General features: G+C 45.4%; 1 protein-coding gene across 1 annotated transcript in view; it reads left to right on the top strand.

The window, feature by feature from the left end:
• SNAPC3 (small nuclear RNA activating complex polypeptide 3) overlaps window positions 1-14586 on the top strand; it is a 28607-nt gene extending 14021 nt beyond the window's left edge. Inside the window, exons 6-9 of the mRNA XM_071732070.1 lie at window positions 5399-5481; window positions 6800-6964; window positions 11879-11986; window positions 13646-14586. Coding sequence (XP_071588171.1) covers window positions 5399-5481; window positions 6800-6964; window positions 11879-11986; window positions 13646-13793 — 504 coding nt within the window. The 3' untranslated portion in view covers window positions 13794-14586. The remainder of the gene's footprint in view (window positions 1-5398; window positions 5482-6799; window positions 6965-11878; window positions 11987-13645) is intronic.
• Window positions 14587-16799: the final 2213 nt, after the last annotated feature.

Below are 16799 nucleotides of genomic sequence, written 5' to 3'. Positions count from 1 at the left end.
TTTGTCTTTATATGAAGTAGATAGATGAGTCTGCCACTGTCTAGTTGAGCACTAGCTGGTTAGTTCTGAGACCAGAGCATTCAGAGAGTCCCCTCATGGGCATGTAGAGGAATCATGTGAGGCTGTCATGGCCTCAACAAGGTTGATGTTAGGCTGCCTCCCATGAGTAATTAGCCAAAGTGCCTGGTCACCATGCCTACCCTCCCAGCAGATGTTAATGAGTGGTGTGCATTCATTCCATGTGTTTGATTTCATCAAGGATGATTGTGGATTTACATTTTGCACTGAAACACAGGCTCTGAGTGGTAACTCCTCACAAGAAAGCTCACATAATTGTTTCAGCTACCAGTGAGGCAGAATTTTCTTTCTTTCAGTGTAGGAAGGAAGTGGCACCATGACCTGCCAGAAGTATGTTAGCTTGTCCAAATAGAGAAAATAACTTCCAATTTAAGGATCTTGGAGCCTGATTTAAATAAGAATGGTGCTCTGAGAGTCTGCAGGAAAGAGGCTATGTAAGTTAGCTGTTGGTGCCAACTTTTGCTTCTCTTTAAGTGCAGTTTGGGTACATAGGCTGAGTGAAAGTTGCTGCCCTCTTTGGTAGACAAGTGGACAAGAGTAGCTTGCCAGCTGGTACAGAGACAGTAAAAGGGATTTTTAAAATTTTATTAGCATAAATAGGCCTAATATCCCTCTCGTTTCTGCTACTTTTGGATTTTGTGCTTTTCTTCTTTGCTTTTTCATCATTGCGCAGTGATTAGCAGGATAAAATTTAACAAGTCCAAATGCCAGATTCTGCACCTATAATGGACTAATGCTGGGCACAGGAATAAACTGGGAGAAGAGTTTCTGGAGAGCAGCCCTGCACAAAGGGACCTGGGGGTGCTGGTGGGCAGCAGGCTCCATCTGGGTCAGCCACATGCCCTGGCAGGCAGTGGGGCAGCCCAGATCCTGACACAGACATCAGACTCAGCACAACCAGCAGGTCAAGAGGGAGGATTATCCTGCTGCATGTAGCATTTGTGTGGCTTCATCTTGTACTGTATATAGCTCTTTGCCCCCCAGTGTTCAAGACCAGAGGAGGGCAACAAAGCTGGTGAAAGGGCTAGGAGGCACGTGCTATGAGTTGTGGCTAAGGACTTTGTCCTTGTCTAGTTTGGAGATGAGGAGGCCAAGAGGTGACCTCATTGCTCTTAAGCTTCCTGAGGAGTGGAAGAGGAGAGGGAGATGCTGAGCTCTTCACTCTGGGTTCCAGTGACAGAACATGTGGGGATGATTCAAAGCTGTGCTGGGAAAGCATAGACTGAACATTATGAAGCATTTTTTTTACCAGGAGAGTAGTAAAATACTGGAACAGGCTTTCTAGGGAGGTGGCTGCTGCCCCATGCCTGTTACTGTTGAAGAGACATTTGGACAATACCCTTAATAATATGCTTTAAATTTTGGTCAGCCTTGGAGTGGTCAGGTAGTTGGGCTGAATGCTTTTAGATCTCCTGCAGTTGAAATGTTCCCTTTCTCCCCCCCTTCCTTTCTCCCCCCCTTCCTTTCTCCCCCCCTTCCTTTCTCCCCCCCTTCCTTTCTCCCCCCCTTCCTTTCTCCCCCCCTTCCTTTCTCCCCCCCTTTCTTTCTCCCTCCCTTTCTTTCTCCCCCCCTTTCTTCCTCCCCCCCTTCCTTTCTCCCCCCCTTCCTTTCTCCCCCCCTTCCTTTCTCCCCCCCTTCCTTTCTCCCCCCCTTCCTTTCTCCCCCCCTTCCTTTCTCCCCCCCTTCCTTTCTCCCCCCCTTCCTTTCTCCCCCCCTTCCTTTCTCCCCCCCTTCCTTTCTCCCCCCCTTCCTTTCTCCCCCCCTTCCTTTCTCCCCCCCTTCCTCTCTCCCCCCTTCCTCTCTCCCCCCTTCCTCTCTCCCCCCTTCCTCTCTCCCCCCTTCCTCTCTCCCCCCTTCCTCTCTTCCCCCTTCCTCTCTCCTCTCTCCTCTCTCCTCTCTCCTCTCTCCTCTCTCCTCTCTCCTCTCTCCTCTCTCCTCTCTCCTCTCTCTCCCGTCTTCTCTCTCCCGTCTTCTCTCTCCCGTCTTCTCTCTCCCGTCTTCTCTCTCCCGTCTTCTCTCTCCCGTCTTCTCTCTCCCGTCTTCTCTCTCCCGTCTTCTCTCTCCCGTCTTCTCTCTCCCGTCTTCTCTCTCCTGTCTCCTCTCCTCTCCTCCCCCCTCCCCCCTCCCCCCTCCCCCCTCTCCCCTCTCTCCTCTCCCCTCTCCCCTCTCCCCTCTCCCCTCCCTTTTGTTTGATTTGGTTTATTTTAAATAAACCTTAGTCAAACCAGCATTGGAGTGATATTTAAGAGACCTGGGCAATATTGAAGTACTTTGTTCCACAGATACAGATACCTTTTAACAAGGATCCTGAGTCATTTATATGGTTACTACTTCTGTTGAGATTCCCTGAAGAAACATAATAAGGCATCCCTCCTTGCATACTAAAGGACAATGTGAAGTCTTGGAGGAAGGAATGTCTGAGTCATCCCTCTGGTCATCATTAATCAGGAAAGACTTGACTCAAACTCCTAAGAAGTTTGTGCAATGGCTTCCTTGGCCTTCTGTTCACTATGACAAACAGCTGGTTTCTGAAATTTGGAGCAGCTTTAAAGGACTGGCTGACTCAGAACTGCTGTGACCCACAAAGATTGGTAAGGATTTGCCAGAGTGTGGCAGTACTCAGACTTCGTGTTTGGAGATCCAGGGAGGGTGGCAGTAACAGAGCTGGGACAAATTTAATGTAAAACACATTCCTGTCACTGTGACTTTGTGGGGGTCATTTCCAGCCATGAGTCCTATCCCTGGCTCCAGCATCTCCATTTCCTGTTCTTTTCACACCTTAGAATTAGTAGCTCAGAGACATCTCCTGACATAAGATTGGTGTAGGGATCCTGAATGCCAAGTTGTCCACAGTTTTCCTACTTGATTTTTATTTGGTCTGCTTATACCTCTGTACCCAGCCTGTAAAGTAATTCATATTGACTTTTTGTCTTCCACTCTTTCTCTGCCATTTCTTTTCTACTGTAAGCTCTTGCAGGTCATAGTCTGTCTTCCAGCAGACATGTAAGAAGTTGTTGTGGTTCAGGCCCAGACAGTAACAAAGAACCAGGCATCAGCTCACTCACCCCTGTCCCCACTGTGGGATGGGAAGGAGAAAATCCAAATAGAAGCTCGTTAGTCAAGACAAGGGCTAGGAAGCTTTCAGTCACCAATTATGGCTGCAGGCAAACTAGACTCAACTTGGGGAAAAAAATCAGTGTAATTTGTCACTGATCAGATGTAAACAGGACAAAGACAAAACAACACCCAGAGCTTAAATACCTTAACTCACCCCTCCTTCCTTCCAGGGCCCAAATTACTTTGTTCCTGCTATCTCCGTCTCCTCCTCCCCAGCAGCACAAGCAGATGAGAAATGATGTTTACTCTCACTTTGTCAGCCGTGGTTTTTCTGCCCCTTCTTCCTCCTCAGGGAGAAGGATTCCTCACAGTGTTCCCCCACTGCAGCACCGGGGTCCCTCCCACAGGAGAGGGTCCTTCATAAAGCCTTTGACATGAGTCCCTCCCATCAGTTCCCTCTTCCACAGCTTCAGGACCACTTCTGCTCCACATGGATCCTTCATGGGGGGGACAGCCTGCCCTTTCACCACAGGCTTCCTGAGTTCAGGAAGCATTTGGATGATGCTCTCAGGCACATGGTGTGATTCTGGGGGTGCCCTGCACGGGGACAGCAGTTGGGTTTGATGGTTTGATGGCTGATGGCCGCCTTCCAACTTGACATATTATATGATTCTGATATCTTGTATAAATCTGTTCTATTTTTCTTCTATATAGCTGGTTTTAAGTTAAAAAATCAAACAGTAGTTTGCATAGAATCAGAATATATTGAGTTGGAAGGATCCATAAGCATAATTTGAGTCCAACTCCCTGTTTCTTGTAGGACTATATAGAATTAAACCATGTAACTAAGAAAGTTGTCTAGATGCTCCTTGAACTCTTGACAGGCTTGGTGCCATGACCATTTCCCTGTGGAGCCTGTTCCAGTGATCAACAATCCTCTGAGTGAAGAACCTTTTCTTTATGCTCAGTCTGAACTTCCCTGACACCATTTCTTCTCATTTGTTTGTGTTCTGTCCCTGGTAACCAGAAAGAGCAGACCAGCACCTCCCCATCTGCTGCCCCCCCCACGACCAATCTGTAGATTGTGACATGGTCACCAGTCAGCTTTTCTTCTCCAGACTGAATAAACCAAGTGAACTCAGCTGCTTCTCAGAAATCTTGGCCTTGAGATCTTTCACTGTCTTGGTCTTCTTCTTCTAGACACACACGGTTTGTTGTCTTCCCTACACTGAGGTGGCCAAAACTGCACACAGTACTTGAGGTGGGACTGCACCAGTGCAGTGTAGAGTGGGACAGTCACCTCCCTGAACTGGCTGGTGATGCTGTGCTTGATGCACCACAGGACACATTTGGCCTTTTTGAGTGCCAGGGCAGACTGATACCTCACACTCAACTTGTCATCAATCCAGACCACCAGGTGTCTTTCTGCAGGGCTATTTTTCAGCCTCTCCTTTCCCAGTTTGCAAAAATATGTTTCTAATTTTTAGCTTAGGAGTGGGTCAGAGGCTGAGAGGGGACAGCTGACCCAAACTGGCCAGAGGGGTATCCTGTGCTATATTGTGTGCTCAGTAGTAAAAGCTGGAGGAAAGGAGGAGAGGGGTATTAACTCATGGTTAAGGCATTTGTCTTCCAAAGCAACCACTATGTGTGCTGAGGCCCTGCTTCCCTGGATGTAGTTGGACATTGTCTGCTGTTGGAAGGTAGAAAACAGATCTCTTTTTGCTTTGCTTTTGTGTGCAGCCATTGCTTTTTTCATTAAATTTTCTTTCCTCTGTCTGTTGAGGAGGAGGTGTGAGAGAGCAACTGGGTGGGGGGACTGGCAGCCAGCCAAGGCCAGCCCACTACATCTAGCTATATTTTTTTTAAATACTGTTAGTCTTTTTTTAAAGTCAGTGCTGTGCTGTTACTTCATTTAATTTGTGCTCTTGTTTTGTATTTTTGTAGAAATCTGTAACTGTGTGATGGGGATGATACTAAGAGTAGAACACCAAAATAACCTGTAATGGCTTCAGAATAATATCAGCAATTGCATAACTGGCAATCATAAACCTTGTTGATATTTCAGCATCTAAAACCAGTCTAAAGCATTTCTTAGAAATCTATAGAATTATATCTTATTTTTAAGATATATTATTAGACTATATTATATCTAGTCTCTTATTATAATTTAGATACCTAAGGTGCCTGGTTTTTGACATGTTCTTGCTTTAGGTCTTTAATCTCTCCTAACTCTAATGCTGACTTATCTCTCCCTGTCTCTTAGGATCTCTACAAATCTGCTTTCTTTTATTTTGAAGGCATCTTCTATAATGATAAAAGATACCCAGAGTGCAGAGATCTGAGCAGGTACAGTATTTGTAGACCTCGACTAAGGAAAACCTTTAAGGGACAGGAAATCTATTTCATTTTTTTATAATTTCTGTTGGTTTTAGTACTGGAATGTCTAGTGCATGAATGGACTTTTCTTACGGTGTTTTCCATAAGAAGTTTAAGTTTGTTTGTTCTACTTATTCCTTCCACTCACTTTGCTTCTGAAAAGAGGATGAGTGTATTTTTTTCACTGCAAATCCCGTTTTGCTGTGTTGGAATGGGATTGCTGTGGAAGATGACACATACCAGCCTGTACTGGATTTGTAAGTGCCCTCCCTAATTGTGATGATCACCAAAAGACTTGTGTGTGAGGTAGGAGGTGGATGAGAAAGACACAAATTCACCCCTGTGGAAGTAATTTCTTCTGCTCAGTATTCAAAATACACTGAACGCCTTCATGGTGATGTCAACAGAGACACTTGTAACTTTTGGGAAAAGAAATTGCCAAGAAACTCAGGTGCCTCTTGTTTGGAGCTATTGCTCTCACTGTAAGTCATAACCATTTGAACTGCACACAGTAATTTATTTTAGAGAAGTTTGGCTTGCTGACATGCTAGTGAGATTCAGGAGATTAAGATGTTGAAATGGATGGTATGGAAGAGCTTAGTGGGATTAGACTTTGTTCTTGTTATGCTGGACTTAAGAGAAATGTCACTTAATGTATGCTGTCACTTAAGAGAAATAAATTCTGTCCTTGAACAGCAAAGATCTTCATGGGAGAGCTTGTGATAACATACGCAGTTTGTAGCAGTGAAATACCTTGTATGTAGGGGTGCAGTGAGTAGAAATAATTACAACAGCAGCTGGTGCCTTTCTAGTGCTAAATTTTAGAAATGTAAGTGTGCAGTTATTCTTTGTGTTTCTCCTTGGTGAAACAAATCCAACAACAGCAAAAAAACCAAAACAAAACCTTTTATTACTTTAGAACAAAGTTACTGACCAAGGGAGCAAAAAAGACCTGATGGTAACTTGAACAATGGGGATGCTGGAGAAGTCTCATGCTGTAAACCACCTGATCTGAACACATCCTGTCAGGAGTGTACACACTGAGTAGAACTCCTTGGAAAACCACCTGGTAGGGATTTAAAGGGAGATGTTACAGAAGAACAGTGCAGGGCCCTATGAGGTTGTGGTATTGCTGTGAAATTACGCTAAAATATTACAAAATGTTATGAAATGTTTTGATTTCCATCTTTTTAACTGTGTCCCAGTGAAGAGTTCTCCATGTCTCCCAAGGTTTTCTGTGCATTCACAGTTTATAGTATTGCTATGCTGATAACCTTTCTATTTCCAGGACAATTATTGAGTGGTCAGAATCTCATGACAGAGGCTATGGAAATCTTCGGTCTGTTAAAATGGAGGACTACACATTTAATGACTTGGTGCTCAAAATTGGCTTTCCATACCTTTTTTGCCACCAAGGGAGCTGTGAGCATATTATTATCATCACAGATATAAGGTAAGTTACTACTCTTTGGAAGTTTGGGCAGTTGAAAGCAAGCCTTCTGTGGACAAACTTCAGATACTAAATGCTGAATATTTTTTAGTCAAACTTTAAGGTTATTGTAGTGATTTAACCCCAGCTGGCAGCTAAGCCCCACACAGATGTTTGCTTACTCCCCTCTGGTGGGTTGAGGGAGAGAATCAGAAGGGCAGAAGTGAGAAAATTCACAGGTTGAGATAGAGGCAGCTTAATAGGTAAAGCAAAAACCTTTGCACAAGCAAAGCAAAGAATTCATTCAGTATTTCCCATCAGCAGGCAGGTGCTGAGCCATCTCCAGGAAAAGCATAAATGTTACTTTGGAAGACAAGCTGGCATACTCTCTACCTCTTATTCCATATCATTTTGTGTCATGCTCAGGTCCCACACTATCCAGTGCATCCTCATTAAGTGCCACCACCCTTCCTGTCCTTTGATGCAATACACAGAGATATTCCCTTAGTCTATGGACCACCTCTGTCAAGTATCTGTAAATGTCAACTGAGTTCATGTAGCCCATGCCTTTGGGTGCCATCTGTTACGGTGGTCCCTCGGGACAGGAGAGATGGTGTGTTTGTGGAGTTACTGGGCAGCAAAGCCCAGTGCTGCATTTGCACTGCTGTAGGGCTTGACCTCCATTGGTTTAGGTGGCTTCTTCTATAGTAATTCCTATAACATGCAACTCAGATCCCAGGTTACAACAATTTAAAAGTATTTCCATTACAGCCTGCACCCCTAGTTTGGACCAGGCCATAGGTTTTAATATTGGAGTGGATGCCCCCTTTTACCTCCACTCCAGCTTGGACTTATCCACAGTCTACAGTCCCTTAGAAGTGTACCTGCTTCAATGGATCCTTACTCATGAGGCACAGTCACTCCAAGGCTGTACTGCTGCAGCACAGATGTATCCACAGCCAGTTATACTGAGGTGCACCTGCTGGAGCATGGCCTTCTTCACTGGCCACGATGCCTTCAGAGATGCACATGCTCCAGGATGGCTTTACCCATGGCTACAGACCCTCCAGGGGTGTGCCTGTTCTGCCATGTGCCTCCCTGCTCTGAGGTGCTCCAGCACGACCTCATGCACAGCCATTTATGCTGCAAGATGCAACTCCTCCAGCCTACATCTGTAAATACTTTGAGGTGTGTCTTCTCCAACATGAACTTATCCTCGGGCCACAAACCTTGGTTCACAGGTACACCTGCTGTGACACAGGCATAGCCACAGGGGCTATGAGATGTACCTGCCCTGGCATGGTCTTATCCACAACCACAGATACTTCAGGGCTTCCTGCTCCCATGTGGACTCATCCACAGATCACATTCCTTTGGAGTCAGGTTCACACTGGAGTTACAGCCTGTCCAGGACTGTGACACAGAAACAGCAGCAATGTCCTGGCCATCTGCCAGCCCCAGCACATGGGGCTGTTACCCATTTGCTGTTACCAAATGTTCATAGGCACAGTGATGAGCAGTACAGCAAGCAGCAAAAGCAAAAAGTAGCTACTAGTGAACACAGGACTCTGATTTACAGGAAGGCAAGCAAACCCCATGACAGTCACAGGAACCTGTCAATTAATAGCTTTTTCTATTTTACTTTTTTTCTATATATAAAAAATAGCAAATTTGCAGATGACACTAAGCTGTGGGGCAGTGTGGATCAGCTGGAAGGCAGGAGGGCTCTGCAGCGGGACCTGGACAGACTGGAGAGTTGGGCTGATTCCAACGGGATGAGGTTCAACAAGGCCAAGTGCCGGGTCCTGCACTTTGTCCACAACAACCCCATGGGGAGCTCCAGGCTGGGCACAGAGTGGCTGAGAGCAGCCAGGCAGAAAGGGACCTGGGAGTCTGGAGTGACAGGAAGCTGAACATGAGCCAGCAGTGTGCTCAGGTAGCCAAGAAGGCCAATGGCATCCTGGGCTGTATCAGGAGCAGTGTGGCCAGGAGGTCCAAGGAAGTGATTCTGCCCCTGTACTCAGCGCTGGTGAGGCCACAGCTTGAGTCCTGTGTCCAGTTCTGGGCCCCTCAGTTCAGAAAGGTGATTGAAGTGCTGGAGCAGGTCCAGAGAAGAGCAAGGAGGCTGTGAATGGATCCAGCACAAGTCCTGTGAGGAAGAGCTGAGGGAGCTGTGGGTGTTCAGTCTGGAGAAGAGGAGGCTCAGGGGAGACCTCATCACTACAACTCCCTGAAAGGAGGTGGGAGCCAGGGGCGGGTCGGTCTCTTCTCCCAGGCAGCTATCAGTAGAACAAGAGGGCGTGGACTTAAGCTCTGCCAGGAGAGGTTTAGGTTGGATATTGGGAAAAAATTCTTTACAGAGAGGGTGATCAGGCACTGGAATGGGCTGCCCAGGGAGGTGGTGGATTCTCTCCTGTCCCTGGAGGTTTTTAAGAAGAGACTGATGTGGCACTCAGTGCCATGGTCTGGGAACCACAGTGGGAGTGGATCAAGGGTTGGACTTGATGATCTCAGAGGTCCTTGATTTTATGATTCAATGATTAAAAAAAAAACCTAAATAGCAGTAACAGCTATAAATCTGATCTAGCACATTGCAGTCAAATCTCTCAGTATCTCAAGCCCCTTGAGCCCCATGCTGGGTGTCAGAAAGGACTGTCATGGTATAATCCCATCAGGGAACTAAGCACCACACAGCCACTTGCTCACTCCCCTTAAGTGGGATGGGAGAGACTCAGAAGGGTGAAGGTAGGAAAACTCATGGGTTTAGATATTAGAATCACAGAATGGTTCAGGCTGGAAGGGATCCTTTAGTCCAGTCTCCCTGCAGTGGGGAGGGACATTTTCAGCTAGATTAGGTTGCTCTGTCCTGACCTTGAATGTTTCCAGGGATGGGGCATCTACCACCTGTCTGGGCAACCTGTGCCAGTGTTTCACATCTCTCATAAGAATGTCTTCCTTACATCTAGTCTAAATCTGCCCTCTTAGTTTTAAAGCCTTTACCTGGTACTGTGACAACAGGTCCCAGTGGGATTTGTCTCTCTTGAGGTTGACAAATGTGGGAAAAGAGGTTACCAGTGGAGAGGGAGGCAAAATTAAGTTGTTCAGTATCAGCCTTCTTGTCTGTTGTTACCAGTTTGTCAGTTGTGTTCACCAGCTGGGTTGCACTTTCTTTGACCTTCCTTTTGTGGCTCAGGTACCTGAAGAAGCCCTTATTACTACTCTTGGTGTCCCTTGCAAAGTTCAGCTCCATCTGTGCCTTGGCTTTCCTGGCTCCATCCCTGCAAAACCAGGCAGCATCCCTCTACTCTTCCCAGGGCACCTGTCCCTCGTTCCCATCTGCCTTTCTTTTTTGCCCTTTAGTTTGACCAGTAAGTCTTGACTCAGCCATGCCAGTCTCTTGCCTCCTTTTCCTGATTTCTTACACCTGGGGATCGAGAGCTCTTGGATTCTATGGAAAAAGCATCCCTAAAGGTCTGCCAGCTCTGTTCTGCTCCCTTGTCCCTGAGAGTAGTTTCCCAGGGGGTCCTGTTGACTGATGCCTTGAACAACTGGAGGTTCCTGACTTTACTCTTCACCTGACCCATTTCCCTCAGGACTGTGAACTCCACCAGTGGGTGGTCACTGCAGCCAAGGCTGCCTCTAAGCAGTTTTAACTCCAAGACAGTTTACTAGGTAAAGCAAAAGCCACTCACACAAGCAAAGTGCCTTTACTCCAAATGACACCCCCTCCCCCTTGCTTCTTTCCCCAGCCTTACTCAATGAGCGTGTCATCATATGGTATGGAATAACCCTTTGGTTACTTGTGCTCAGCTGCTCCCTTGCAACTTCTTGTGGATCCCCAGCCTACTCACTGGTGGGGTGAGAAGCAGAAAAGGCTTCAACTCTGTTTGAGCACTGCACAGCAGTGCTGGGAAGTTCTGTGTATTATCAACATAGTTTTCAGCACAAAAATACAAAACAGACCCCCCAGTTTTAGCTACAATGAAGAAAAGTAAGTCTGTCCCAGCCAAAGCCAGCACAACTGTGCTGCTACCTTCTCTAGGGCTTCTGTAAGATTTTATCCTATATACATGTACAAAATAATCTCCCTTGCATATTTTTTTTTAATGTGTCTGCATAAAAAAACCTATTTAGCCTGCATGATGTGACTGTAGTATGAGAGGAGTAGCACCCTCAGTGAAAAGCTCTTCCTATGCAGAGTAAACATGTGGCAGATTCATGTGCTGATTCTGTAGCAGAAGGAGCAGAATGCTGTTAATGGCTCTGTCTAGAGTCAGTTGGATTTGTTAGTTTAGACTTGCTGCCAAGGTGTAGGGACTGAAAACAGAATGGAGGAGTAGAAATAGTGGGCTGAGGTGGATAGGCAAGGGAGAGGAGGAGGAAATTATTGTGGCTGTGAGGTGGCAGCCACATCAGCAGTAGAACCATTGAGTATTTCCTGCTCAGTGCATGGAGGTGGAGAGGGGGCTCCTCTGGTTGTGTGTAGTGGGTGACATCACTTTCAGTTCCCAGAAGCCTTGTGTACCTAAGCATTGTTAGTAACTACTGCCTCCTAAGAGAAATATAACCCCAGGAAAGGCATAGATGTTGCAAGTCCATGATCTCAGGATTATGTGCCTTTAAACATTATTTGGTGATGGTTTTGCCTGTTAGTTTAACTAGAAAAGCTTTGAAAAGACCATCAAAAGTAGTTGGCCTGAAAACTTACAGGTTACTACACAAACTGAATTTACTCGACCAGGAAATCTGCAGATGGTGCATCTAGCAGTCTGTCTCCATGTCTTCATCTGTGTTAAGAAATGCTCAGCAGAAGTGTGTTCATAGTTTACATAGGAATTTAAATCATGCCTTATCTTCAATGTTCATGTTTGTATTCAGATAACTTCCAGTGTGGCTGAGTCTTTATTGTATTTTGTGTATTTATTTGTTTCCCTGAAGGCTTGTTCATCATGATGACTGCCTGGACAGGAACCTCTATCCCTTGATAATCAAGAAACACTGGTTATGTACTAGGAAATGCTTTGTGTGCAAAATGTATACAGCCAGGTATGCTTACATTCTTGATCCTTTTCAGTTGTCTTGTAGGTGTTGCTAGCAACTTACACAAAAAAATTTCAAAGCTCTGTATGTATTTGATAAGATGTGTGAATAATCTTCATGCAAGTATTCTTGAGATCTTACTCTTTGGGCAGTTGTCCTCTCTGTACCCAGGAAAATGCCTTCTTTCTGTTCATCTGGTACTGTTCGTCAGGATGATGATCAAAAGAATTGAAATGATAGAGAGGTTAATTATCAGGCTAAGGTTCTTCTGCATATGTAGAGCTCAGCTCTCAATCAGTTACTTTTGAAATTCTTACTTCTGGGAGAAAACGCTGCCTTTTTCCTCCATGGCAAGACATGAGATTCAAATTCATTTGCCAGAAGTCATACAGAGCTTTTGTTAAATCTAGCATCTAAGCAGGGTGAAGTATGGATCAGTCCAATTTTAATAAATTAAAATCTGGAGATTTTTAAAATGCATGTAACTTTCCCCACAGATAAACTCCCAGTCTGTACCTGGAAACAGCTGAAAGCTGCTGTACAGTTGTACTTGAAGGAACTTTTTGTGATTCACAGATTTTCTGCAGTTGAGAGAGAATGTGAACTCAATGCACATTTATACATTTTAGTGCTGTTTACTTAGACGTGAGAAAGCCTTACAACAGACACAACAGAAATTTCTCTGAAGTCTAGACTAGGCTCCCTGATTTTTTATAGGTCTGAACTATTAATTCGTTCACTCGCTGTCCTTTTTTACCCCAGGGCAGCTTATACTCTCAGCCTCAGTTTGACACAGCAGCTGTCCCCTTGTTATCTTGCTTGTTTGGCTTTAGACTTCCCTGGAATCAGGCAAAGAGCCAATTCCCCTCGTGATGGGGGCCCATCCTGGTGTTCCTAGCAGAGCCCCTAGGATGCCTTCACAAGTGGCTTTTATCTGAGGCATTTGGCCATAAGGGGAGGTGGAGCCAAAGGGTCAATATGGGGGAAAGATGGGATGGGGAGGGCATTACCAGAGGTGATGTAAATGCATTAAATTAAAACCAGGATTAAGCACTAAGCTTAAGTGGGGAGATGCTAAACCATGGCTGGCAGAGCTGCTTTGACTGGCTGGCCCGTGTGTTCTAATCTGTCCAGATTAGAATCTGTCTCTTTAATCACTAGAGGCCTTGAGCTGTCATGGCCTGAGTGCTACCATAAATTAGTTGCTCTGTGACATGGCAGGCTGTCCTTGTACTGGCAGCTGTGTTTATGTTAACCTCAGTGTTTGCTGGAGCGTGCACCAATCCTTGCCTCTCCTTGTCTGCCTCATCCAGGCCCATTTTTTAGCCTTGTAAATGGATTTGGTTGTTACTCAGAGTAGTTCGGGTAGGTCATGAGTCTGTTCAGTTTCTCACCTTAAGGGAAAACAGATCTATGACTTAAATGGCCCTAGGGTGGAACAGAAGGTTCGACTTAATTGTGTTTTTTAGCAGTTGTGATTGACATTGAATGGGTGTGGAATGTGGAAAAAAGCTTTGTGCCCTGGGTGGGAGAGTAGTTCATCATCACTCTGACATTATTACTGATGTTTGTTGCTGACATCCCCAACTCTGAATAAAATGTTGAGATGTTTGTCACAAATGCGTAGGACTCGAATGGATAATACTTGTATTTTGTAACCTTCAGGTGGGTAACCAACAAGGACAGCCTGGCACCAGAGGACCCTTGTTTCTTCTGTGATGTTTGTTTTCGGATGCTCCATTATGATGCAGAAGGCAACAAACTGGGGGAGTTTCTTGCATATCCATATGTTGATCCTGGGATTTTCAACTGACACGAAGCTGACACGAGCCAGCATGAACTCAATGAACTACACTGGGAAACTGTTACTCTGGCTTTGAAGCAACCACACTGTTTGAATTTTGAGCATGCTGCTGGATTTTGGGCTAGGCTTTTAATCCTCTCCCCTGAGGTGGAAAGTGTACTTTCCACTTGAAATCTTTCTGATGTGCTTTTCTGACTAAATATGATTTTAAAACACAAGCTAACATAGGAAAATATGCTTGGACATATACTACATTTTTTAATACACCTTGACATACACCTTTTAATACACCTGGTGTTGTTTGGATACAATGGAGTCTAAAAGCATGGATGTTTAAAAAGAGAAGGTCTTGCAAAAGGAGCTGTAATTTTTCTCAGAATTACCAAGCTTTTCAATTTTCTGCATCCAAGGCCCTGTTAACATCAAAGGATGAGAACATGTCTTTTGCACATCTTACCTTGAAAATTCTGTCAGTGCTCATTACTGAACAAGGGTGGATAGCACTGAATTTGTGAGGAGGGGATTGATTTCTGAGAACTCAGAGTGCTTGTTACCTTCTAAGGCCTGTCCTGCAAAGAGGAAGGTGCTTGCATCTGAAACCTGTTGCTGTCCCTGCATTCTGACTCTGAGGACTGATTCCATGAAGAGTAAATTACATTCCACTGATTACTGAATTGTAACCTGCCTTTCAAATAAGTGTTGACAGTGCATGCAGTTTTGACTTCATGGTGTTAACTGTGTACTTTTAAAATATCATTCTGTTATTTTAAGTATTGTTTTTAATAAAAGCATGAACAATTTATATTTGCTAGCCTGATGAAATTCTTCCTACCAAAACAGAATATATGTATCTACTACCTTTTTAGAATTGTCTGGAATTCAGAGGATTTTAGTGGAGATCTTTGCTGTTTAGGGAACCTGGTAGCAGTGCTTGAACTAGTTTGAGCAGTGGTCATGGTTCTGCATACCATTCTCCAGCACAAACTATGAACACCTATAACCTATAAACTATAACATAATGTAACTATAAAGGGTTATCCTTCCTAGAAGCAGACATTGAAAAACATGCCATTAGTCTCAGCAAGTGCAGCTACTTAGAAGAGGCTTTACTGAAAAGTAAAATTGCTAGAAAGAAAATTGGTTTTATCCTGGCTCAAGCCAGGACGCTGCTTGTCATTTGAAAGCTGCAGCTAGTTCTCAGGAAAAGCCTAGTTCTGGTGATGTAAAAGACAGCCAACTCTGATAGTCTGCATACAGAAATGTATTTGGCAAATAGAATTCCAGTCACAGAATCACAGAATTGCTTTAGTTGAGAAAGAATGTCAAGATCATAGAATCATAGAATTGGCTGGGTTGGAAGGGACCTCAGAGATCATCAAGTCCAACCCTTGATCCACTACCGCTGCAGTTACCAGACCATGGCACTGAGTGCCACATCCAGTCTCTTTTTAAATATCTCCAGGGACGGAGAATCCACCACTTCCCTGGGCAGCCCATTCCAATGCTTGATCACCCTCTCAGTAAAGAAATTCTTTCTAAGCCTCCCCCGGCACAACTTGAGACCGTGCCCTCTTGTCTTGCTGAGGGTTGCCTGGGAAAAGAGACCAATTCCCACCTGGCTACAACCTCCTTTCAGGGAGTTGTAGAGTGATGAGGTCTCCTCTGAGCCTCCTCTTCTCCAGGCTGAACAGCCCCAGCTCCCTCAGCCTCTCCTCATAGGATCATTGAGTCCAGCCTTTAACCTAACACTGGCAAGTCCTCAGCTAAGCCGGAACTGTCACGTACTATGTCTGTACAACTCTTTGGTACCTCTAGGGATGGTGACTCCACTACTGACCTGGGCAGCCCTGTTCCAATGTCTGATAGTTCTTTCAGTGAAGTTCTTCCTAACATCCAATCTAAACCTCCCTTGCTGCAACTTGAGCCCATTACCTATTGTCCTGTCACTTGTAACCAGCTCCCTCAGCTACTCCTGATGAGACATGGTCCAAAACCTTTATCAGCTTTGTAGCTCTTCTTTGGACACACTCCAGCACCTCCAGTGTCCTTTCTGTAGCGATGGGCCCAGAACTGAACGCAGTACTTGAAGTGCAGCCTCACCAGCGCAAGGTGTGGAAATACAGGGATAAGATCTCCTCCCTGGTCTTGCTGGCCACACTGTCCCTGACAGAGGCCAGGATGCCACTGGCTCTCCTGTGCCACCTGGGCACACTGCTGGCTCACGTTCTGTCAGTCGACAGCCCCAGGTCCCTCTCTGCTGGGCAACTCTCCAGCCACTATTCCCAGGTCCTGTAGTGCTGCTGGGGGTTGTTGTGGCTGAAGTGCAGGACCCAGCATTTGGCCTTGCTGAAACTCATGCAACTGGCCTTGGCTCAGTGATCAAGCCCATTGAGATCCCTCTGCAGAGCCTGCCTGTGCTCAGGTAGATCAGCACTTCCAGCCAGCTTAGTCCTGTGGCTGCAGATTCTGTGAGTGCTTAATCTTAGATGACTCGAAGCAGAAGTGTCTAAAGCCAGATTCCATTCATCACTTGTGTTTCTGGTCATGTATAAGGTAGGTCATCTGTGCTATTTTTTTTTAAATGGTCTTCTAAGTGAGCCAGGTGTTGTCCTGTATATTTTGAAAACAGAAGAGGACCAAGCACCTGTAAGAGCCAGGTGGCAATAGTTCTCTTACCCTTCAGGAATCTGGAGGAGAGGGAGAGCTGTGCCCACCGCAGCTGTCACCACTTCAACTGCTGTGGCTGGACTGGTACCTGGTGCTGTAGCAGCTGCTTGGCAGATCCCCAGCCACACGACTCTGCTTGTAATGTCAGTATTTACCTCAGAAGCTCCTGCTCTTCATCATTTCTCAACTTAGTTCTCTGAGCTTTCTCCTGGTAATGCAGATTTCCCAATCCTGTTCAGTATTTGGACTGAGACACTGTAGACAGCTGGCACTACAGCTAAAGATATTGTTTGCTTGCTTATTAGCTTCTTATGCTGAATCCTAAGGTGGTAATCCAGAGATTTTTAC

The sequence above is a fragment of the Heliangelus exortis genome, chromosome Z (assembly GCF_036169615.1).
Source record: "Heliangelus exortis chromosome Z, bHelExo1.hap1, whole genome shotgun sequence".
NCBI classification, from domain to species: domain Eukaryota; kingdom Metazoa; phylum Chordata; class Aves; order Apodiformes; family Trochilidae; genus Heliangelus; species Heliangelus exortis.
Note: the sequence above shows the minus strand (reverse complement) of the source record. Positions and strands in the feature narration are given on the sequence as shown.